The 21,399-nt window shown below is 37.8% G+C and overlaps 1 protein-coding gene and 1 pseudogene across 2 annotated transcripts; one reads left to right on the plus strand and one right to left on the minus strand.

The window, feature by feature from the left end:
- Positions 1-75: 75 nt before the first annotated feature.
- On the minus strand, positions 76-17,009 carry LOC110055407 (uncharacterized). Of its 2 annotated transcripts, XM_089270663.1 has the most exons (7): positions 16,801-17,009; positions 16,624-16,727; positions 14,708-15,028; positions 13,115-13,438; positions 8,376-8,651; positions 4,948-5,030; positions 76-2,092 (listed from the first exon to the last, which is right to left on the minus strand). In XM_089270663.1, exons 1-7 carry the CDS (start codon positions 17,004-17,006, stop codon positions 1,442-1,444), a joined length of 1,965 nt encoding a protein of 654 aa, XP_089126789.1. In that variant the 5' UTR covers positions 17,007-17,009; the 3' UTR covers positions 76-1,441. The 2 variants fall into 2 exon arrangements, with proteins under 2 accessions (XP_089126789.1, XP_089126790.1); XM_089270664.1 differs by having other exon boundaries at positions 16,624-17,007.
- A 1,079-nt stretch (positions 17,010-18,088) lies between these two features.
- LOC149105531 (uncharacterized) lies at positions 18,089-20,644 on the plus strand (annotated as a pseudogene).
- Positions 20,645-21,399: the final 755 nt, after the last annotated feature.

The raw sequence follows: 21,399 nt of genomic DNA on the forward strand, positions 1-21,399 counted from the left end.
CTATAGTGACAAGACTCCTCGTGTGAGGAAGGTGCGGAGCTTCTTTTTGTCTGTTAATTCTATGAGATGGCCAACTTTTTTTTTTCCTTCTTATTATTTATTTATTAAAAACACTGCTGAAACTACTTACAATGCAGACAGTAAACAATAGAAAGGTATACAAAGCTATAAAACGTACAAGCTTGCTACGTGCTTAATATATTATCGTATGAGACAAAGGAACACGTTAACGAGGAGGAACTTATCAAGAGGGCGGATCCTATCTTAAATTTAACACTCGCAAACGTAGGAAATCAACAGCAAACACAAAATTAATTAGAGGGTCTCAATAGAGAGGGGAATTACTTCACCTTTATTACTGATAGAGATAATAATCGCTTGATTTTTTCGAGACTAGAGGTTGAAAGACTTGCACATAATCGTATTTTTTGTTGTATATTAAAACGATCGTTTATAAACAACATAACTTGACCCCATTTTAGTCAATCGTTTAGTTCTTAATTAAGGATATCAAAGACATTTGACGGCTAATATTGGCTTGCTCATTTTACGGTTGACAGTAAAAACATTGCGTTTTTGACGGTTGACGGTTATTTTTTTAGCCAACTGACGGTTGACGTTGGTGGTTAAACCCACACTGAGTTCCTCGAATTAGTTCAACCAAGAAAAGAAAACTGGAAAAAGTCAATTCGTATTCATTGGTCCCTAAAGCTAGCTTAAACACCTTAGAAATAAACAAAATAAAAAAATAATAATGATAAAACTTTTTTTTTTTCATAATTATACATTAACCGGTTAGCAATAATCATTAACAACTGTATACTCTGCTCAATTACAAGCCTTTTTATGGCGGGGAAAATTACCTGATGGTGGTTGGCCGAGTTTTTAATCTGCGCCCAACGCAAATTAATGCGCGTGTGTTCGTAATTGTCTCTGTCATATCATAAATGACGGATCTTATGAAAACTCGATCAATAAATCAAAATAAAGGATTTGCAATAATCGTGATGTTTAAACATTCTTTTAAATTGTACTCGCCTAGAGGCTAATGCAATGTTGAGAAAATTTTCAAATGTAGTTACTCAAAGCGTAAATTCATTATTACAATTGCATTCATTCTGTTACCTATACTAAAACTAACCTGACTTACATTTTAGCATATTTGAAAGGCTTTGCGTCAGAGAGATAAAATTTAGTTACATTTTCAGGCTCGAATCTTCGAAACACTATCACAGAACTCTCCGCCCTTTCCTCAAAGAAAGATGTGCTTATGGAAAAGAAGTTTCAACCAAATGAATTAAACTGAATTAATTTTGTCAAATCCTTTGCAATGATGTTGATTAGCACTAGTATGAAAATTTACCTTATAAGAACAAATTCAGAGCTCAACAGTAATCTGTAACGTAACTGTTTTGAAGATGTAGCTTGTGATTAGTCCCACTTAACGGATCCACAGATTTAACGAGTAGGACTGGGATGGAGCATTTTTTAGATTACCGTCATAACCAAAGTCATATTCAGTTGTGTCATCAAGAACAAATGAACCAGCATTACTTTCTGTTATTCCAATTCCGTGATCAGTACGTTGACAAGCACTTCCTCCTCCACCAATCATCATCACTGATCCATCACCATGGTCCCAATCACACCAGAAGCCGATGTTGTTGGCGCTTTGGATGTTTCCACTGCACTCACCCTGTTGAAACCCGTCTGTTGACTTGTACTGACCGCCATATTGAACCGTGCAGCTTCCCAGGCACTGGTCACTGGCCCAAACTTTGCCATTTCTAAAGTCGCCATAACTTGTGATTTTTGATCGGAATGTTTGTCCAGCCAAACAGTTACCTGTGGTCTGTAACAAGGCAGTGTGACTGGGGTCATCACTGCGCGTGATCTTAAACTCTCTGCCGCTGACAAACCAAAAGGCGGGCGAGATCATGTCAGTGTTAATGGATGGATCTGTTGTTGTTCCTATGGCAACTTGTTGGTCATACCACCAGAGTCCATCGTCACGCATCCAGTTTTTACCGTCAGTGTTTGAGAATCGGGCGACTAGTGTCCAGCCTTTTTGTTTATCTATGTCACAATACACCTGGAAGGGAAGGGAGTAGATCAAAACCAGTTATTATTGTTGTTGTAATTGTCATTGTTATTGTTATTTTCATTGTTGTTGTTATTGTTACTGTTACTGTTTTTGTTGTTGTTGTTATTGTTATTGTTGTTGTTATTGTTATTGTTGTTGTTATTGTTATTGTTGTTGTTGTTATTGTTGTTGTTATTGTTATTGTTGTTGTTTTTATTGTTATTGTTGTTGTTGTTATTGTTATTGTTGTTGTTATTGTTATTGTTGTTGTTATTGTTATTGTTGTTGTTATTGTTATTGTTGTTGTTGTTGTTATTGTTGTTGTTATTGTTATTGTTGTTGTTGTTGTTATTGTTGTTGTTGTTGTTATTGTTATTGTTGTTGTTATTGTTATTGTTGTTGTTATTGTTATTGTTGTTGTTGTTGTTATTGTTATTGTTACTGTTATTGTTGTTGTTGTTGTTATTGTTGTTGTTGTTGTTGTTGTTGTTGTTGTTGTGGTTGTGGTTGTGGTTGTGATTGTGGTTGTGGTTGTGGTTGTGGTTGTGGTTGTCGTTGTCGTTATCGTTATCGTTATCGTTATCGTTATCGTTATCGTTATCGTTATCGTTATCGTTATCGTTATCGTTATCGTTATCGTTATCGTTATCGTTATCGTTATCGTTATCGTTATCGTTATCGTTATCGTTATCGTTATCGTTATCGTTATCGTTATCGTTATCGTTATCGTTATCGTTATCGTTATCGTTATCGTTATCGTTATCGTTATCGTTATCGTTATCGTTATCGTTATGGTTATTGTTATTGTTATTGTTGTTGTTGTTGTTGTTATTGTTGTTGTTGTTGTTATTGTTATTGATGTTGTTATTGTTATTGTTGTTGTTATTGTTATTGTTGTTGTTATTGTTATTGTTGTTGTTGTTGTTATTGTTGTTGTTGTTGTTATTGTTGTTGTTGTTGTTATTGTTATTGTTGTTGTTGTTGTTATTGTTATTGTTGTTGTTATTGTTATTGTTGTTGTTGTTGTTATTGTTACTGTTACTGTTACTGTTACTGTTACTGTTACTGTTACTGTTACTGTTACTGTTACTGTTACTGTTACTGTTACTGTTATTGTTATTGTTACTGTTACTGTTACTGTTACTGTTACTGTTACTGTTATTGTTATTGTTACTGTTACTGTTACTGTTACTGTTACTGTTACTGTTACTCTTACTGTTACTGTTATTGTTATTGTTACTGTTACTGTTATTGTTATTGTTACTGTTACTGTTATTGTTACTGTTATTGTTACTGTTATTGTTACTGTTATTGTTACTGTTGTTGTTATTGTTATTGTTATTGTTATTGTTGTTGTTATTGTTATTGTTGTTGTTATTTTTATTGTTGTTGTTATTGTTATTGTTATTGTTATTGTTGTTGTTGTTGTTATTGTTATTGTTGTTGTTGTTGTTTTTGTTATTGTTGTTGTTATTGTTATTGTTGTTGTTGTTGTTTTTGGTTTTGTTGTTGTTGTTGTTGTTATTGTTATTGTTATTGTTACTGTTACTGTTACTGTTACTGTTACTGTTACTGTTATTGTTATTGTTATTGTTACTGTTACTGTTACTGTTACTGTTACTGTTACTCTTACTGTTACTGTTATTGTTATTGTTACTGTTACTGTTACTGTTATTGTTATTGTTATTGTTACTGTTATTGTTACTGTTATTGTTACTGTTATTGTTACTGTTATTGTTACTGTTATTGTTACTGTTATTGCTACTGTTATTGTTACTGTTATTGTTACTGTTACTGTTATTGTTACTGTTATTGTTACTGTTACTGTTACTGTTACAGTTACAGTTACAGTTACTGTTACTGTTACTGTTACTGTTACTGTTACTGTTACTGTTACTGTTACTGTTATTGTTATTTTTATTGTTGTTGTTGTTATTGTTGTTGTTATTGTTATTGTTGTTGTTTTGTTATTGTTGTTGTTATTGTTGTTGTTATTGTTGTTGTTGTTGTTATATTCAAGGTGATACAATGCAGTTTTGGCTCTGTTTAGGTTACTTTGAAAGTACGTTCAAAGACATAAATAGCGTGATATATAATCTTCTAATGGTGTTTATTGAAACTGGTAGTTTAAGGACGTTCGCGCTAATTGTTTTTGCGCATCCTTACTGCGCACGCAAATTTACACGCCACGTTATGCATGAGCGCGCGCGCTAAGTACTAAAATGAACAGTGATAGGGTGGATGGCCATTACTAAAGCTTTTCCAGGATTTAACGGTCTCAAAAGTTCGGTGACCCCTATTTTTCTTATGATGGATCATTTTCTCAACCGATTTTCTATGTTTAGCGAAAAAATAAAGAAAATCTATTGACAAGAAGTTTGAATTTTTTGGAAAATGCACCGTCGAATTCCGTTCTTTTTAGTTCTTTGTTTGTCTGTGCGACAGTTTCAAAGGGTTAAGCTTTGTGAAAACGTTGGTAACATTGGACGTATTTACGCAACAGAACCACTTTTACAAAATGTGACTAAGATCATTTGTCTCCTTTGACTCACCTTCGAAATTTTTAACTATAAACCACTGTAGACCATGCTCAATTACGTGCGCCAATTTTTTTTTAAATCAGGGTAGTTTTCTACACGCTTTATTTCTAAAACGAAGTCGGTGACCCCCATGTTTATTGGCTTTTCCGTGACAAGTAACTCATTATCTGTCTGTAGTAAAAATTGGAAAAGATTCTATCCACTGGAAAACTTTCGCGCGAACGTCCTTAAAATACTAATAAAAAAAAAAAATTGCCTTACGATTGAGTTATCGATGATCCAGTTATACATTTATTTTTTCCTTTATTTTTTAATATCTCTGACCTGAAATTTGGAATGCTTTATTTCAAGTTCATAAATCCCAGGTACTCCTTTTGAATGCTTGGGAATGACTGTTGCACAAGAATCTGTAATTCCGGAAATAAGTTCAGTAGTTAGTTAATTAGTTAGTAAGCATCATCCATTGCGCCATGCATTTTGTTTTTTGGCAAGACAACCAAATAATCATTTTCTCGCTGCTTTTCTTCTTTTTTTTTTTATTTTATAACATATAATTTATTCCTTGTATGTTTATCGCTTGTATGTTTTCTTAAGGCCTATAATTTGTGTTGTGAAAATGAATTATATTAAATTAAAAATCAAGGGTAGCCCCGATAACATATCGCAACTTTAGCCACCCTGTTGTAACGTGTTACGAAAAGTTGGGTGTTGTTGGCTCAAGTTTAAAAATGGTCAAATTTTTCATGCAATATTTTTGGATGTTGCATGATGTTGTACTCGTTTGGCCAGGTTCGTGTAATGATGCTACTCCAGGGCATGCGCATTTGTACGATTTGCAACACCAAACATGTTGCAGCTCGTTGCAACATGGTGACTAAACGAACGCAACATGTTGCTCCCAAAAATGTTTAGATATGCTGCGCTGAAATGTTGCGATCATTTAGCTGGAACTTAAGAAAATTAGTCCCCCATATTGTCGTTTTTCTTTGAGATATCCCTCTTAAGCAGGAGCCATAATCGGGGACAGAGACCGTAAGCGCGCGCCATTTCTAGTATTGGGGCTGTCCCTATGATATGGAACAATGTTTCTATTTTTAGAACAAATTGCGCCATCATGTGCGACACACGCGTGTACAATGCTTCGAGGATTTTTGCGGATGTAGCGCGGGGAAATGACATTTGAAATTCCCGAAATGTTTGATGCTTTTGGCCCACAAATCAATACGTTCATGTCTGTCGGAAGTTTACTTCAGTATTTTCGTCATAAGCTGCTCCAGTTTAAGTGAAGGAAGACATTGTCGAATTTAGTTATATGCCGCTTTATATCACTGACCAAGTTGTGTTCCCCAGCTTCTTTTACAAGGGCTCTGCATTACTCCACTCTAAGTTTCACATATGTTGAAGATTGATAGCTTTTCCAAAACACGGCAAAAAACTAGTTGGATATATTTGGGTATAGCAGCGTTTCAGGACTTCAAAGTTTCCCTCCTCTTGCCACACACTTGCGAAGATTTCGCCGGAGTCTATCTCGACCGAAGAGTAAAAAAAAAAAATAAAATAATAATTGCAAGTTTGAATTTCGCCTGAATTGTAAGCAACGCTTGATGTTTTATCAAGGCCCAATAAGTGATAATAAAATTTCTCTGTAGATGCTGCTGAGTTTTGTTTGTGTAAAAATCCAATAAATTGTCTGTTGCCATGAATAAGAGCAACTGCCGATGGGTGTTTTGTACAGTCAGTAAAACATGACAAATTGGACTTCCGCACTTTCGTTTGAAAACGTACATCGAACTCATATATCTCTAGTTTTAAAATATGTATAAGGTTGATAAATGTTTGAGAACATATTAAAAGCTTAGCTGAAAATATGTGAATACCGTAGAAATAATCAGCAAAGTTACGATGACGCTTTCTTTCATCAACTCGAATAACGATTTCGATTTTGTCTGTTGAGTTATCAAAACTCCTTGTCTATTTTATTTTCGCACTGTAAAATTTCACTATGTTAAAGAAACACACGTGATATTAGCAGCCTTTTGGCGTTGGTGAAAACTGTTGCAGCATCTCAGCACAAAACACAACGAAAGAAATTTTTGTCAAGATTTGTTGACAATTGAAAACACCGACCTCGGACTTGAAAGTGTATGCGCTCCACTATGCAAATGAGCTACTTGTACGCGTCAGACTTGCCTTTGAAAAACTTTTGCAAACTTGCCATACAAACAGAAACAATAGGATTAAGCATGCATTGTTTGGGAAACTCACAAATTAACTCGATACCAGAGTAAAGAGTTTTCTTACATAACTTTTCTTTACAGAACAAACGCAAAATCTTACTCGTACAACTAGCGCGAGCACATATTATTCATTCACAGCACGAAATTGAAGTCTTGTTTTCGACCCTGAAAAACTCACCTTTTCCATTAACTCAGAGCATAAAACTACATATAAGAGCCCTGGTTCTTATTCCCTGTCTTATTCCCTGCCATTGCTGTGAAAAATCTGCAAGAGAATATCGCCACTCTCACCACTTGATCAGGCAACGTGACAACATCCACGCGAGAGCCAACGACATGTGCGTGGATCCGCGCGGATATATGACGTCAGGATGACTCAATTTGTTCTAAAAATAAAAAAAAATCGTCCCATATCATAGGTGCGCGTGGATCCCAAGACTTACGGTTTTTATCCCTGATTATGGCTCCTGTCTTAAGTTAATTTTAGACATGCATGGTACCCAGTTCTCCCTGAAAGATGGGATAATGTTTTAAAATACGTTGGGTGGATGTTTTTGTAGAGGATAAAAATACGTGAAAAGGCGCTTAGGTTGTCCACTGGAGGAAAATCCGCGTCACTGGATTGGCTACTTCTATACCATCCTGAGGTTTACTAAACCACGTAGGATTGATATAAAAAGACGGATAACGGATTACCTTAGTAGACTGAGGGAATATACGGGGGAATAACTCTGCTACCGTTCATCCTATCATGACATGCGTTGCTTCCATTTGTCACAATGCAAGTAAACATGTAAAAGATAATTTTGAAATACGAAATGTGGTATTTAAGGACAAGAAACGTCACCGCAATTTTGTACCTAACCTAGGCAGCTACAAAAATGAAGCATGTAAACTGGAAATTCCACTCTTAAACAATTCCATCTGTTGGTGTGCTACTCACAGATATCGTGATCAGTTGGTTTGAGAGCTTAGTTGGTAGAGCACGGCATCGATATTGCAATAAATCAAGGGTTCGACTGACGAGCCTGATTACGTTTTAAGGCGTTATTTTTACAACACAACTGACAGAGATGACCCTCGTGCGTCTCGATCAATGGCTCTAAATTTGTCACAATGTTTGAAGAGCTTAGAAGGAGATTAAAGTGGAATATCATTAGTGAAGAACAATACGTATGGGTTATTGACCAAGCTTGTTCGGTCAAGACGGCTGGATATTGGCCAAGTTCTTTTTTTGCGTGTTTATGGACCCAGACGGAGTCGAGGTCCATAAACTCGCAAAAAAAGAACGAGGCCAACATCCAGCCATCTTGACCGAACAAGCTTGGTCAATAAAGGATTTATTATATGGCTTTCTGGGAAGTTTTTCTTGCGGGACACGGTGGGTAGTCCCGAGCGGGCAAGATAGTTCCATCTTGCCCGCTCGGGTAGCCAATCAAAGCGCAGGATTTGATTCATGTTGCCCGCTCACGGAGCTAGCCATATAATAAGAGATGGTATTATTCTTAAAATTACCATGCTTTTTTTGAAACCCCAAAGTTGTGACAGCTGTAACTGAACCAAGTTTGTTTCTAGCAGTGCAAACATATGCTCCAGAGTCTTCCTCGGCGAAGTTTTCAATGCTTAATGTTCCATTTCTAACAGAGGTTCTCTCTTTTGGCAAAGCCGCAAACGCACGTACCCACGTGATTACTGACGGTGGGTAACTGAAGGCTTCACAAGTAACTGTTGCTGTAGTACCTTCGTCGATTAAGAGAAAGCGATCTGGTACTTTGATCAGCTTGGGACCAACTGTTGAGAGAAAAAGAAATACAGTCATACCTGTAATAAATTGACATTTAACACGATTACATCTTATAATTAAAGGACTCTCAAAAACTTTTTTAAAAAAAGCTAAAAGAAAATAACACGATATCAACGACAACAATAACTCGACCAAGCTAAAACACGATCAAGTTTGCTCTCTTTTTGTTTGTTTGTTTGTTTGTTTGTTTGCCGTTTTGTATGTTTGTTTTGTTTTGTTTTGTTTTGTTTTTTACAGCTGGGAGTTGAGTACCTTCAAAAGGACATAATCCTCATCTAATAAGCACTGCATTAGAGCTCAATGTTTTTTTCCAATAAGTGTTATGTACGTCTCAGGCGCGGCGCTTATTCTAGAGCAGTGCATATTTATATTTTTTCCGAGATCTCCGGCTCTTATGAAAGGCAGGTACTGCTTCAAGTAGTTCCGGAGGGCCTTTTTATTCATACTGGTACTGCAATCCGGTCAAGTCGGGCTGCAGTCCAATCAAGATCGCTTAACCGTACATTTTTTTTTTTTTTCGATTTCCAAAGGTGCCGCAGGTTGGATTCGTCCACCGTCACATCTGTTTATACTGTGTCAGTATGCTTAAGAGTGCCTACCTGTAAAAATCAGACAAATTCTTAATTTCGCGGCAAGGGTCGAAAATTCTATTTCGCTCATATACCTATGGTAGATAGGCTAGGGCATGTCAAAAACTACTGGATAGTTTTTTTGGCAAAATATCCGTTTATTTCAAAGAAATATGCAAATTAACAAATTCCGATAAAATCGTCATTTGATGCACCATTTTATTAAACAAGTTTGAGAGCCTCGCATGCAAAACCACATCATTCTTCCGTCTTAAAAACACTCAAATATTTTTCTGCAATGTTTAAATGTGTACTGGGTTGATTTTAGGGAATGTTGCGGTTTTTGTTGGCTACAAAATAATTAAATTTCGAAAACATGTATTTTATTCACTTAAAAGTATTTCGTACAAATAATTGATTTTCACCATGTGCGAAACCTTCAGATGCATTAAGCTTCTGGTGGTTGAATAGCAGGAGGATGGTCTACAGATTCCTGTAAAAATTTCTTTGGGCAAATGATTGTGAGCGACGCGAGAGCTTTTCAAAGTACGTTAAAAATGCAGATATTTGACCGTCCGTCGTCAAATTTCAATTCACGGGATAGACATATATTTTAGCACGCGCCACATGTCTTGAGCTATATTAAGTTGAAATAGACACAGAGCTAATAATTTCGAAATGTTCTAACCTTATTTGCTGTAAAAGGCAGGTCCAAAAGCCGATATGACGTGTTTCTGCCACCATTCGTCGCACATAAAGCAGAAGTTTGCTTTTGTTTACACAACGTCCGATGTACATCGCCAACTGTCAACTTATTTAATGGTCGAATACCATGAATCTATGACCCTCTTTCGACACATATGATCACCACTGCATCTTAGTCAAAAACGGATAAGTGATTTGTAGATAGTTGCTTGCTTTGCACTACACCAAAATATTACGTTTGATCATCGTTTGATCTACTGCTGCTTGAATCCTTGCTTGCAGCGGTTCCCTGTTTGTTCGTCACGCAATGCTCTCATCCCATTTTAGTGGGTAGGGGTAGGACAACTTCTATCCTAATATGTAAGGTTTCGTAAGGCTTGGAACCATAGGGAGCACACAATCTTGTTGAGTAGGAAGAGATTAAATTAAGCGATGAAAAGAATGAATAGGTGACCATTACCCGTGTTGTCATCTTTTACTAGACCACCGCTACCTACATGCCCTGCGTAATACTGTAACGCTAAACTCGTACGTAGGTCTTTTCGTGCTGTGTAATTATTTTTGGTTTACATATAATACAGTGGGCTACCCTCAGGAAAATGGGAGGTGGCCGCTTAATAGGGGTTGGCCGCTTAATAGAGGTTGGTGTACTTTGAATATTTTTTCACTATCGGGTTATAAATTTAGCTAAATTTCTTAGTAAACATGGAGTCAATTCAAGACAATCATGGCAGACGTCATCCTCGAAAACCCAGGGGCAGTTAGTTGGGGGAGGGAAAAAGTCTAAACAGGTCTTCGCCCGAACTTTTTTCTCACCTGTTTAGACTTTTTCCTCCTCCCACTAACTGCCCCTGGGTCTCCGAGGATGACGTCTATAATGATTGTCTTGAATTGACTCCATGTTCACTAAGAAATTTATAACCCGATAGTGAAAAAATACTCAAGGTACACCAACCTTTATTAAGCGGCCACCTCCCATTCCTCCGAGGGTAGCCCACTGTATTAGATGTAAACCAAAAATAATTGCACGGCGCGAAAAGACCTACAATCCCAGACAAAAGAGTTGGGACACGAAGCAAGTTCTCTCCCCCACTTTCAATGTTGATAATCAGGTGATTTTTCCCCTTTTTGTTGGGAAAAAACGCGATATTCTCCAACATTGATTAGGGAGGAAGGGGGGTACATGATACAGCTCAAGTGTCCCTACTACTTTTGGCCGGGATTGTAGGTGCGAGTTTAGCGTTACAGTATTTACGCAGGGTGTATAGGTAGTGGTGGTCTAGTAAAAGATGACAACGCGGGCAATGGTTAACTATTCATTCTTTTCATTGCATAATTTAATCTCTTCTCACTCAACAAGATTGTGTGCTCCCTGTGGTTCCAAACCTTACGGAACCTTACATATTAGGATAGAAATTGTCCTACCCCTACCCCCTAAAATGGGATGAGAGCATTGCGTGAGGAACAAACAAGGAACCGCTGCAAGCGAGGATTCAATCAGCAATAGATCAAACGATGATCAAACGTAATAATTTGGTGTAGTGCAAAGCAAGCAACTATCTACAAATCACTTATCCGTTTTTGACTTAGATGCAGTGGTGATCATATGTGTTGAAAGAGGGTCATAGATTCATAGTATTCGACCATTAAATAAGTTGACAGTTGGCGATGTACATCGGACGTTGTGTAAACAAAAGCAAACTTCTGCTTTACGTGCGACGAATGGTGACAGAAACACGTCATATCGGCTTTTGGACCTGCCTTTTACAGCAAATAAGGCCGGGTTAGAACATTTCGAAATTATTAGCTCTGTGTCTATTTCAACTTAATATAGCTCAAGACATGTGGCGCGTGCTAAAATATATGTCTAACCCGTGAATTGAAATTTGACGACGGACGGTCAAATATCTGCATTTTTAACGTACTTTGAAAAGCTCTCGCGTCGCTCACAATCATTTGCCCAAAGAAATTTTTACAGGAATCTGTAGACCATCCTTCTGCTATTCAACCACCAGAAGCTTAATCCATATGAAGGTTCTGCACATGGTGAAAATCAATTATTTTTACGGAGTACTTTTAAGTGAATGAAATACATGTCTTCGAAATTTAATTATTTTGCAGCCAACAAAAACCGCAACATTCCCTAAAATCAACCCAGTACACATTTAAACATTGCAGAAAAATATTTGAGTGTTTTTAAGACGGAAGAATGATGTGGTTTTGCATGCGAGGCTCTCAAACTTGTTTAATAAAATGGTGCGTCAAATGACGATTTTATCGGAATTTGTTAATTTGCATATTTCTTTGAAATAAACGGATATTTTGCCAAAAAAACTATCCAGTAGTTTTTCTCATGCCCTAGCCTATCTACCGTAGAAATATGAGCGAAATCGAATTTTCGACCCTTGCCGAGTTATTTTCCATATTTATGGACAGGGACTCTTAATTATTTTCATTTTGCTATATGTTTTGAACCTGGGTAGGATTCAATATTTAGCTCTTATTAATCGAGCAAGAAGTCTGTATTGGAGAATCCTGACCAAGATAGTGAGTAGAGACCAGACGCCGCGAGGTCTGTACACACCACAGAGGGTCCAGAATTTCCCATACAGACCAACTAAACTCGGTTAAGTAGACGTTTATTATCTGTAAACAAGAAAAAAATTAATTCGTTTAATGTAACTGGTTTGTACCAGTTGACATTTTATTTGCGAACGGCAATGAGCTGAACATTAATCTGCTCTTCCATGTAGTCAATATATATATATATATATTTTTTTTTTTTATGTTAGAAGAAAATAGTCAATATTTTTGTATTTTAGGAGAAAACAGTCTTTTTCACCGCAAAAGGTAACTGGTCTAGATGGGAAAATCCTGACCGCGGTAAATATTGATTTTAATCAATCAAATTCGTGAATTTGGTAGTTCGCAGTACTTGTGACACACAGCCATATAATACAAGTAATGTAAACAATATCAACTTTAGTTGAAAGAAGTTTAAACGCTGTGAAAGCGATGACAGATGCACAAAGGCATTAAAATCACTCAATTTATTAACTGTCGTTATTCAATTGTCAAGTTTAAACCCGGTGAAATAAATTAATGAAACTAACATTGAACAGCCACAACGATAAAGTAAACAACTTAAGAAAGTTTTTTTTTTTTTTTTTTTTTACCTTCCACAATAAGTGTAGCAGTCCTCTCATCACTTCCTAAAACGTTCACTGCTATACACATATAATCTCCTGAGTCACTGAATGTTGACTTGGTTATTTTAAGGGCGCCATTTTTATCGCTGACAAAGCTCCCTGCCACAAGAGAACCATTGACTTTGCTCCAGGTCACCTTAGGTTTTGGGCTTCCTCTAACCGAGCAGTTAAATGTAGCGGTCTGGTTCTGAGTGACTGTTTGAGTGACAGGTGATACAGTAACCTCTGGAGATGAAATGGATTCACCAGGATCTCCCTTCAATCCCATGAACCCTCTGGGTCCAGTATCACCTGTTAATTATAAATTGTGTCAACAATTAATAAATGGTAAGCGTGCAGCGTGCGACTATCGAGTTATGGATGCACGCGGGAAGATGCTAAGCACGAAAGAAGCGTAAGAGTCGCACGGGGCGATAGCGGACTGAGACTCTAGCTTCTTGAGTGCTTAGCAAACTAACCAAGTACATCCATAACTCGATAGTTGCACGCTGCACGCTTACCATTTCTTTTATAACATTAAGAATTTTTAAAAACACTTTTTTTTTTATTGAATCTCGCCCTTCTTACATGAAGTCAAAATCAAGATCAACCGCGCAAAAATGTTCATTCAAAATCTGACAAAGCGACACAACATTTTCTTGGATCGCGGTGGTTTGCTCGATCTAGGACAAACAAACAACTTCAAACTGCTCAGTTAACCTAAATGTCAAGCTAACAACAAACGAAACTTGCTGTCGGTAAAAACGTTTCTCAAAAGTTGGTAAAATTTGGATTGGTTTTCCGAAGTATTCAAGACAAGCTTTTGGTGGTTGAGCTCTCTGTCCTTCACGGCTTCTGCGGCAAAATTGAAGAAAAGAACAGCACGGACCGGACATTTCTTACACCTGTAAAAGCGAGAGTGGGAAAGAAAGCGAACAAACACGCGGCTTTGAGCTGTTTAATTTGAGATGCTCTTCTTCTCCGTTTTAAATTGATAAGTTGTGCCTTTAAGGTTGAAATTGAAGAGATGATCTGAACGACTTTAAAAAAAAATAGTCTTTATTATTGGTTAAATTCTTAACTGAACAAATAAAATAAGCTTAACTGAACAGAAAACTGAGGCTTAAAGGAAAATGTTAGAAATGTAAGCTTATATTTGTGCACGATGAAGTCGTTCCTTCAAGAGGCTGTTCCTTCAAGGGTTCAATTTACGATCGAGCAAAACTGAGACCCGCGTCGACTGAAATAATTTATCAGGCTACCAATATTTGATAAACAAACGGACGAAAGAGCGAGGCCAGGGAACGAACGACCCAACCATTCAACCATATCAGCTACAGAGGTATCAAGGTCAGCAAGGAAACGAAGGAGTAAACAAATAAACCGACGAACGTGAAAGCGAGGAAACGAGCAACTGAACGGAACACCAAACGAAGGCATTATAGAAGGATATACGGATGAATAAACAGTTCCTATAGATGATTCTGAATGTGCCCTGGCATATCATCACCAAACATTCAATCGATTGGAAGTATATATATTTTCCGATTTCAATGATGATTACCTTTTACAGTGATTTACCTTTTTCACCCTTTTCTCCTTTTTCTCCTTGATTTCCCATAATGCCTTGCTGACCGTGTCTACCAGGCAAACCCATGATGCCTTGCTTTCCCTTTTTACCCTTGGCGCCTTGCACTCCTCGTCTTCCTCGGGAACCTTTGCTTCCTTTCTGACCGGGAGGTCCTGGGACGCACACTTTTTCCAATGGCTGACACAGTGATGCTGGTTTGAGTTTATTGAACTGTTTGGTGATTTCACTACGGACATCTTCTACGCTGAGAGATTTGTTGCTGACAGAGATCAAGCTGCGGCGAACTTTGGTGTTTGTTGTCTTTTCGGTATCTAAAAAAAAAAAGACAGGTAATTTACATAGACATAGTTTTACTCTAGACTGCGGGCATACCTCTACCTATATATATTTAATTCCTTTCAAGGTAAGAGCCGACGTGTGCACGCATGCTGGTTTGATTGGTTTCATTTCAGACATAAGGTATGAAAACCGTGACGTTATGTCAACTATTTCACTTCTTACAAAGAAGCAAAGCTCTAAAACTTACGTTTTTTCAGCCTTTTTCCATTTCCATTCTAATCTCCCCTCGAAACAGATACTGTAGATGGAGAAGCCTCTTTTAAAAGTTTTGCCTGCGTTTTTTAGCCGAGTGATTGTTGTGGGCGTAGGAATTTTTTTTTCTTTTTAAACCGAATAATTTGATCAAATCTTAGCAGCTTAAGCCACAAAAATAACATCTCCGATATTCTGATAAGTAGGCTAACGGCTGGCTCAATCGACACAAGAACGCAACTAAACTTAGAAAAGGGGTTTCTCTACTTAGTGTCAAAGTTTCTCGTAAACGAAATTTAGAACGGAAATAGGAAGAAAAACGTATCTTTTACCGTTTAGTTTCTTTGCAATCTTGCTCCGACTACCCATAACGCCCATTAAAGCATGAAGTGGTCTATTGGACCCCTTACATCGTGACTTTACCGAGAGAATTTTAACTTTAAGGCCGCTATGTATAAAATAACGAAAACAGAAGTCACGCTGATAAGCAAATTTCCGTTATTTGTAATCAATGATACCAGATGATCAAGTTCAGTTTTGTCTGATCATTGAAGTTTAGTAAACAGATCTCCCGTAATTTGATTCACGGTCGGCTCTGAAAGCTGGCGGGTTTGTCTTTGTCCGTTTCAGACATTCAGGTGTGCCAAATATGCCAAATATTTCCCCTCTTATACCGAGGCAAAAAGAAATGGAACTCTATATATCGCGACTCGCTCAGAGGTCTTTAAAAGTGGCTCTGTATTAAGACTATTAAATAAGAAAAACAGACGTCAGGGTGATAACTAACCAGAACTCCGCTATTTCGCTATCAGTGTAACAAGATGATTAGTTTTGTGTGATCTTTGAAGCTACTTTCAGTGCGCAGACTTCCCGTAATTTAATCAGTGACGTATATTAAAGTGGAATCTCTCTTCTGTTGAAAACAGATCACAACGAAGAATAAACTGAGTTACGAGTATTCTAACTGTATACAACATTGCGAGAACTATGACGTCAAACGGGAAACAGTTCACTGTTACCCGCGAAATTTTGACCGCTGTTGCAAGTCATTTATAAATAAAGTGATTATTTGGTGTTCACCGGTTTGACCCATTTGTTTCGCTATATAACAAATCACTTAATGACTGGTCCCTTGGGGAACAGTGAATTTTGTTTCCCGAGAATTTCAATGTTTCCCGAGACGAGGTCGAGGGAAACATTGAGATTCGAGAGAAACAAAATCCACTGTTCCCCTCGGGACCAGTCATTAAGGGTTAATTGTTTCATACAATCAACTTCTCCGACCTTCTTCAATAAAAAAGATTCATCTAAATGACTCAGTACTGTAACGCATAAATGAATAAAACTGACAATCAAAAAGAGGTCGTCTACTTACACTCTGGTGTGTCCATTTCGTTTCTGTGATCTGTTGTTTGCTGTGATCTGATATCGATGCGGCTTTCCACTTTCGAAATTCGCAGTTCGTTTATCTCTGTTTTCCTGTTGATCGATTCCATTCTCAAAAACAGCGCAACAATCAACAACAACGAAATAAAGGACAGAAACGAAGAACCTTTGAGGAGAACGTCGCCACATTTGGAGGAAGTTTTCTTGTTTGGTTCCATGGTCGGCTCTAATTAACAAACAGTTGTCTGAACAAGCTCGATTGTCGTGTAAACTGAACGTTTCATTTCCTTTTAGCAGCAGTTTCGTGTTCCTGTATACGGGATATGCCAAGACATAACTGTAAAGCGAAACCGTTATTAATTGATCTGTCATTGTTTGGAAGAAACTTCAACCTTCAATTAAAGCCAAGAATGACAAATACCCGCTGTTCTGGCACGAGTATCCTTATTATTGTTTTTTTTCCCAGTATCGTGAGAATCTTGTAGGGGTCATAAAAAAAAGAAACATTAAAACAAAACAGACTGAAACTAATACTTTAATACTTTTACAAATACCACAATGTAGTAATGAAATTCCTCGCGTGGCGAAGGTGCGGGGCTTTTTTTTTGTCTGTTATTTCCATAAGAAGGTCAATTTTTTTTCTTATTTGACTGAATACTCTGCTCAATTACAGGCAATTTTATGGCGGAGAAAATTACCTGACTGTGATTGGCCGAGTTTTTAATTTGTACCCAGTGCAAATTAATGCGCGTGTGTTCGTAATTGTCTCTGTCATATCATAAATGACGGATCTTATGAAAACTCGGGCAGTAAATCGAAATAAAGGATTTGCAATACTCTGGATGTTTAAACCTTCTTTTAAATTGTACTCGCCTGCAGGCTAATGCAATGTTGAGAAAATTTTCAAATGTTACTCAGATCGTAAATTCGTAATTCCACTTGCATTCATACGGTTACCGATACTAAAACTAACCTGACTTACATTTTAGAAAGTTTGAAAGGCTTTGCGTCAGAGAGATAAAATTTAGCCACATTTTCAGGCTCGAATCTTCGAAACACTATCACAGAACAGTTAGCCTCTGCGCCCTTCCCTTAAAGAAATGAATTAAAGTAAATTAATTTTGTAAAATCCATTACAAGTTGTTGATGAGCACTTGTATGAACATTTATGTTCAAGTTATAAGAACAAATTTAGAGTTCAACAATAATCTGAAACGTAACTTTCTTGAAAATGTAACTTGTGATTAGTCCTACTCAACGAATCCACAGATTTAACGAGTAGGACTGGGCTGGTGTGTTTCCTGTATGAGTTTCATAACCAAAGTCATATTCAGTTGGCGCTCCAGACGTGTATTCAACAAAAGAAGCATCGTCTCTTTTTGTTATTCCAACCCCGTGATCAGCGCGTGATCTTGAAGTCTACACAGCGCGCCAACCGAAGAGCTGGTGAGATCATGTCAGAGTTAATGGATGGATCTGTTGTTGTTGCCATGGCAACTTGTTGGTCATACACCCAGCTACCATCGTCACGTATCCAGGTTTTACTGTCGCTGTTTGAGAATCGGGCGATAAGTACCCACCCTCTGTGATACGTTGCAACGTCACAAGAAACCTGATTCATGCATATGGGAAACATAGAATCAAATATAATAACAAACTATTATTGGCTTGAGTGATACAGTTTGCATACTTGTATGATACTGATTTTCGCAGCGTTAAACAACCCTTTTAATCAATCACCGAGGGCTACCGTCACACACAAAAATAAAAGTTTAACAGAATAAGCTATTTAAACTTAAATTCAAACGAAAAAACAATAGTTTCAATAACAAAAGAAAAATCGCTATCACCAACGGGAAGCTGAATTAAATATTCCCGAGAAGTGGTGTGCATGCATTAAAGTTCAAAATAGCAACCGTCAAATGTTCATTTTCACAACAACAACATATAATACCTTCCTTTTTCGAATATCATCTTACGCTAAGAATAATAATAGCCCTCTGGTGTAAAACTTGAAAAATTATATTCATGAGAGTTCTTTAATCTTGCAAATTTAACTAAGATCAAGTGTTGCTATATCTCGGCTGTATTCCTACAGAAGACATCATGGATAGTTGCATGGAACAGCCATGGGGTCGCCTGTTGTTGTCGCAGAAACTGTGATGCAACACGTGGACGGACGCGCCCTTGCAACTTGCCGACAAACGATACCGCTTTGGTTACGCTAAGTTGACGACACTTTTATCGCAGTTCACAAAGACGAAATTGACGGCCGGTTTTCACAACCACTTTACCGAGCAGAACGCCGATATCCAGTTTACCAAAGAAATCGAAGGAAATGGAAAACTTCCTTTTCTAGACTGTTTAGTAAGCCGCGGAAACAGCCGTGACGAACTGCGAACGACAGTGTACAGAAAACCGAAGCACACTAACAGATTACTTGACGAATCATCCTATAACCCGAATTTACACAAAGCCACGACTATAAAGACTTTGGCGAGACGAGTGCAACTAGTTTGTGACACACCGGACAGCTTACGTGACGAAAACAGATACCTTGAACATGTTTTTCACAAGAACATCTACAACTTAACCCTGACTATATTAGACGAAACATTTACCGACCTACTGAGGCTGATGCTACGAACAGGAACCCGACACCTGTTACTACAGTGACTATACCTTACATTAAGGGCACTTCTGAGACCATCTCACGAATCCTACAGCCCTACAGCATCCATGGAGCCCAAAAACCTTCAACTACGTTACGACACTTACTGACCAATGTTAAAGACAGGGACGAACTCAACAACAGACAGAGAGCAGTCAACTAGACTAAATGCTCCGACTGCCAGGCTTCCTACATTGGTAAGACTCGTAGAAACCTTAACAACGAGACTGACTGAAAGCAAACGAGCCACGAGAAATGGTGATGCCAACAATCACATTGCTGTACATCACCAACTGACAAACTACAACATTGACTGGGACTCTGCTGCTCAATTCTTAACCTACAGTACAAACTACTTTCAACCGACTGACTCTAGAAAGCTGATACACTAACTTAGAGAAATGGTGATACCAACAATCACATTGCTGTACATCATCAACTGACAAACCACAACATTGATTATAATAAAGTTACCATATAACGCACGCTCTGATTGGCCGAAACAGAGTGCTTTATCGGAGTACAGAGCACGGGTTGATGACGGTAAGCTGGCTTTCAAACTTTTGCTTCGAAATTTTGACAAATTTGACGCAAATTAAACACCCCATTTGTCTCAGACAAACGCAATGGAAACGAGCTCTATGTATGCAGTAAATATGGCTCACAGAGACCATTGTTAGCAACAGTAGTGTGAAAACTGTACTAAAATGACAAGTTTTGCTAGATTCCCGCCGACAAAACACGTAGCGAAATAAACAAATTCTAAACCTAACCAGTGCTTCGATAAAAGGCATTATATTTGTTACGAAGGCAGAAACTATACTTAAGAAGTAAAACAACGACAGAAAATAACAATTGAACTGTTTCTGTTTATGATGAGAAGCTTTATTTTTGTAAAAATGCTCAATTGCTCAAACAACACTTACTACGATTATCAGTTGAGTAAGGCACGAGAGAAGTTTGGTTACGAGGTTTTGGCCTTAAAATTATGGTGTTGTCACGAGCAACTTACCTCGTTTCCGTTGGTAACAATATCAAAAGCCGTTGGTCGCCTGTCGCGTCGCCTACAATTTCGCGCGCTTTGCTGCCAATGACGTCAAAGGCCGATAAGTTGTCAATGGATACGGAGCCAGTTGCTCGTGACAACAGCACCATTTTTACGTTAAAATTGGTGACCAAACTTTCGTCCCGCCTTACTCAACTGATAATCGTAGTACATGCAGTGTAGTAACGCTTGTTCTCTGGTCATCTCAGCGAAGTGAACCGACGAGCGGTCAGTTCAAAGCTTGCTCTGATAGTCTCTTCTGTGCTTGGAGCACGACCAGTGGGAGCAGTTTAGCGGTCTGTCTAACTTTTACGTTAGTTCGGGCAATCTTGCTGCAAGTGGCTGCAAGCCGTAAATAACTATAGCTCCTTTCAAATTCAACCTCAGCATTTCGCATTTTCATCCACAAGCTTTAGGCTCCTTGTTTCGAAACTTCCATTGGAAAAGTGCACGTTTTCACAAGCCACAATATGGCCGAATTCCTCTGTACTACAAACCTTTACCTGCCTTTAGATCCTTATTTAAAAATTAACTAAAAAGCGAACTTTGAAGGCATTGTTCTTCTCTCGAAAACGGCTCAAAACTACTCGAAACTGAAAGCTTAGCTGAGGTCCTGTTTGTGATTGACAGCTTTCTCTTCGTTAGCCAATCAAATTATTTGAACAATTCTAACAAGGATTGTGATTGGCTTATTTTAGCGTGCTTTATCTGAGAACAGAGTACGGCTGACGCCACTTTCACTCGTTTGGAAAATGACGTTTGGTTTGAAAATTCAGCCGAATGCGTGGAGAAATTACCGAATTCTTTATCATAAAACAAATAAAGAAGCCTCGACTGTGCTCTGTTCTGTTGTAAAGCACTTAGGAAGCGGTAGAGCACTCAAGAAGTAGGCAAAAACACTAGACTTTGTCAGTCGTGTTTTCCCCTACACTTCTTTCGTGCTGTACCACTTCCTAAGTGCTTTACAACAGAACAGAGCACAGGCGAGGCTTCTTTATTTGTTTTATGACAAAGAATCTAATAATTTATTGTTTATGTTATTTGTTAAC

This window comes from Orbicella faveolata, unplaced genomic scaffold, assembly GCF_042242905.1.
Source record: "Orbicella faveolata isolate gen_17 unplaced genomic scaffold, um_ofav_v1 contig_34, whole genome shotgun sequence".
NCBI classification, from domain to species: Eukaryota; Metazoa; Cnidaria; class Anthozoa; order Scleractinia; family Merulinidae; genus Orbicella; species Orbicella faveolata.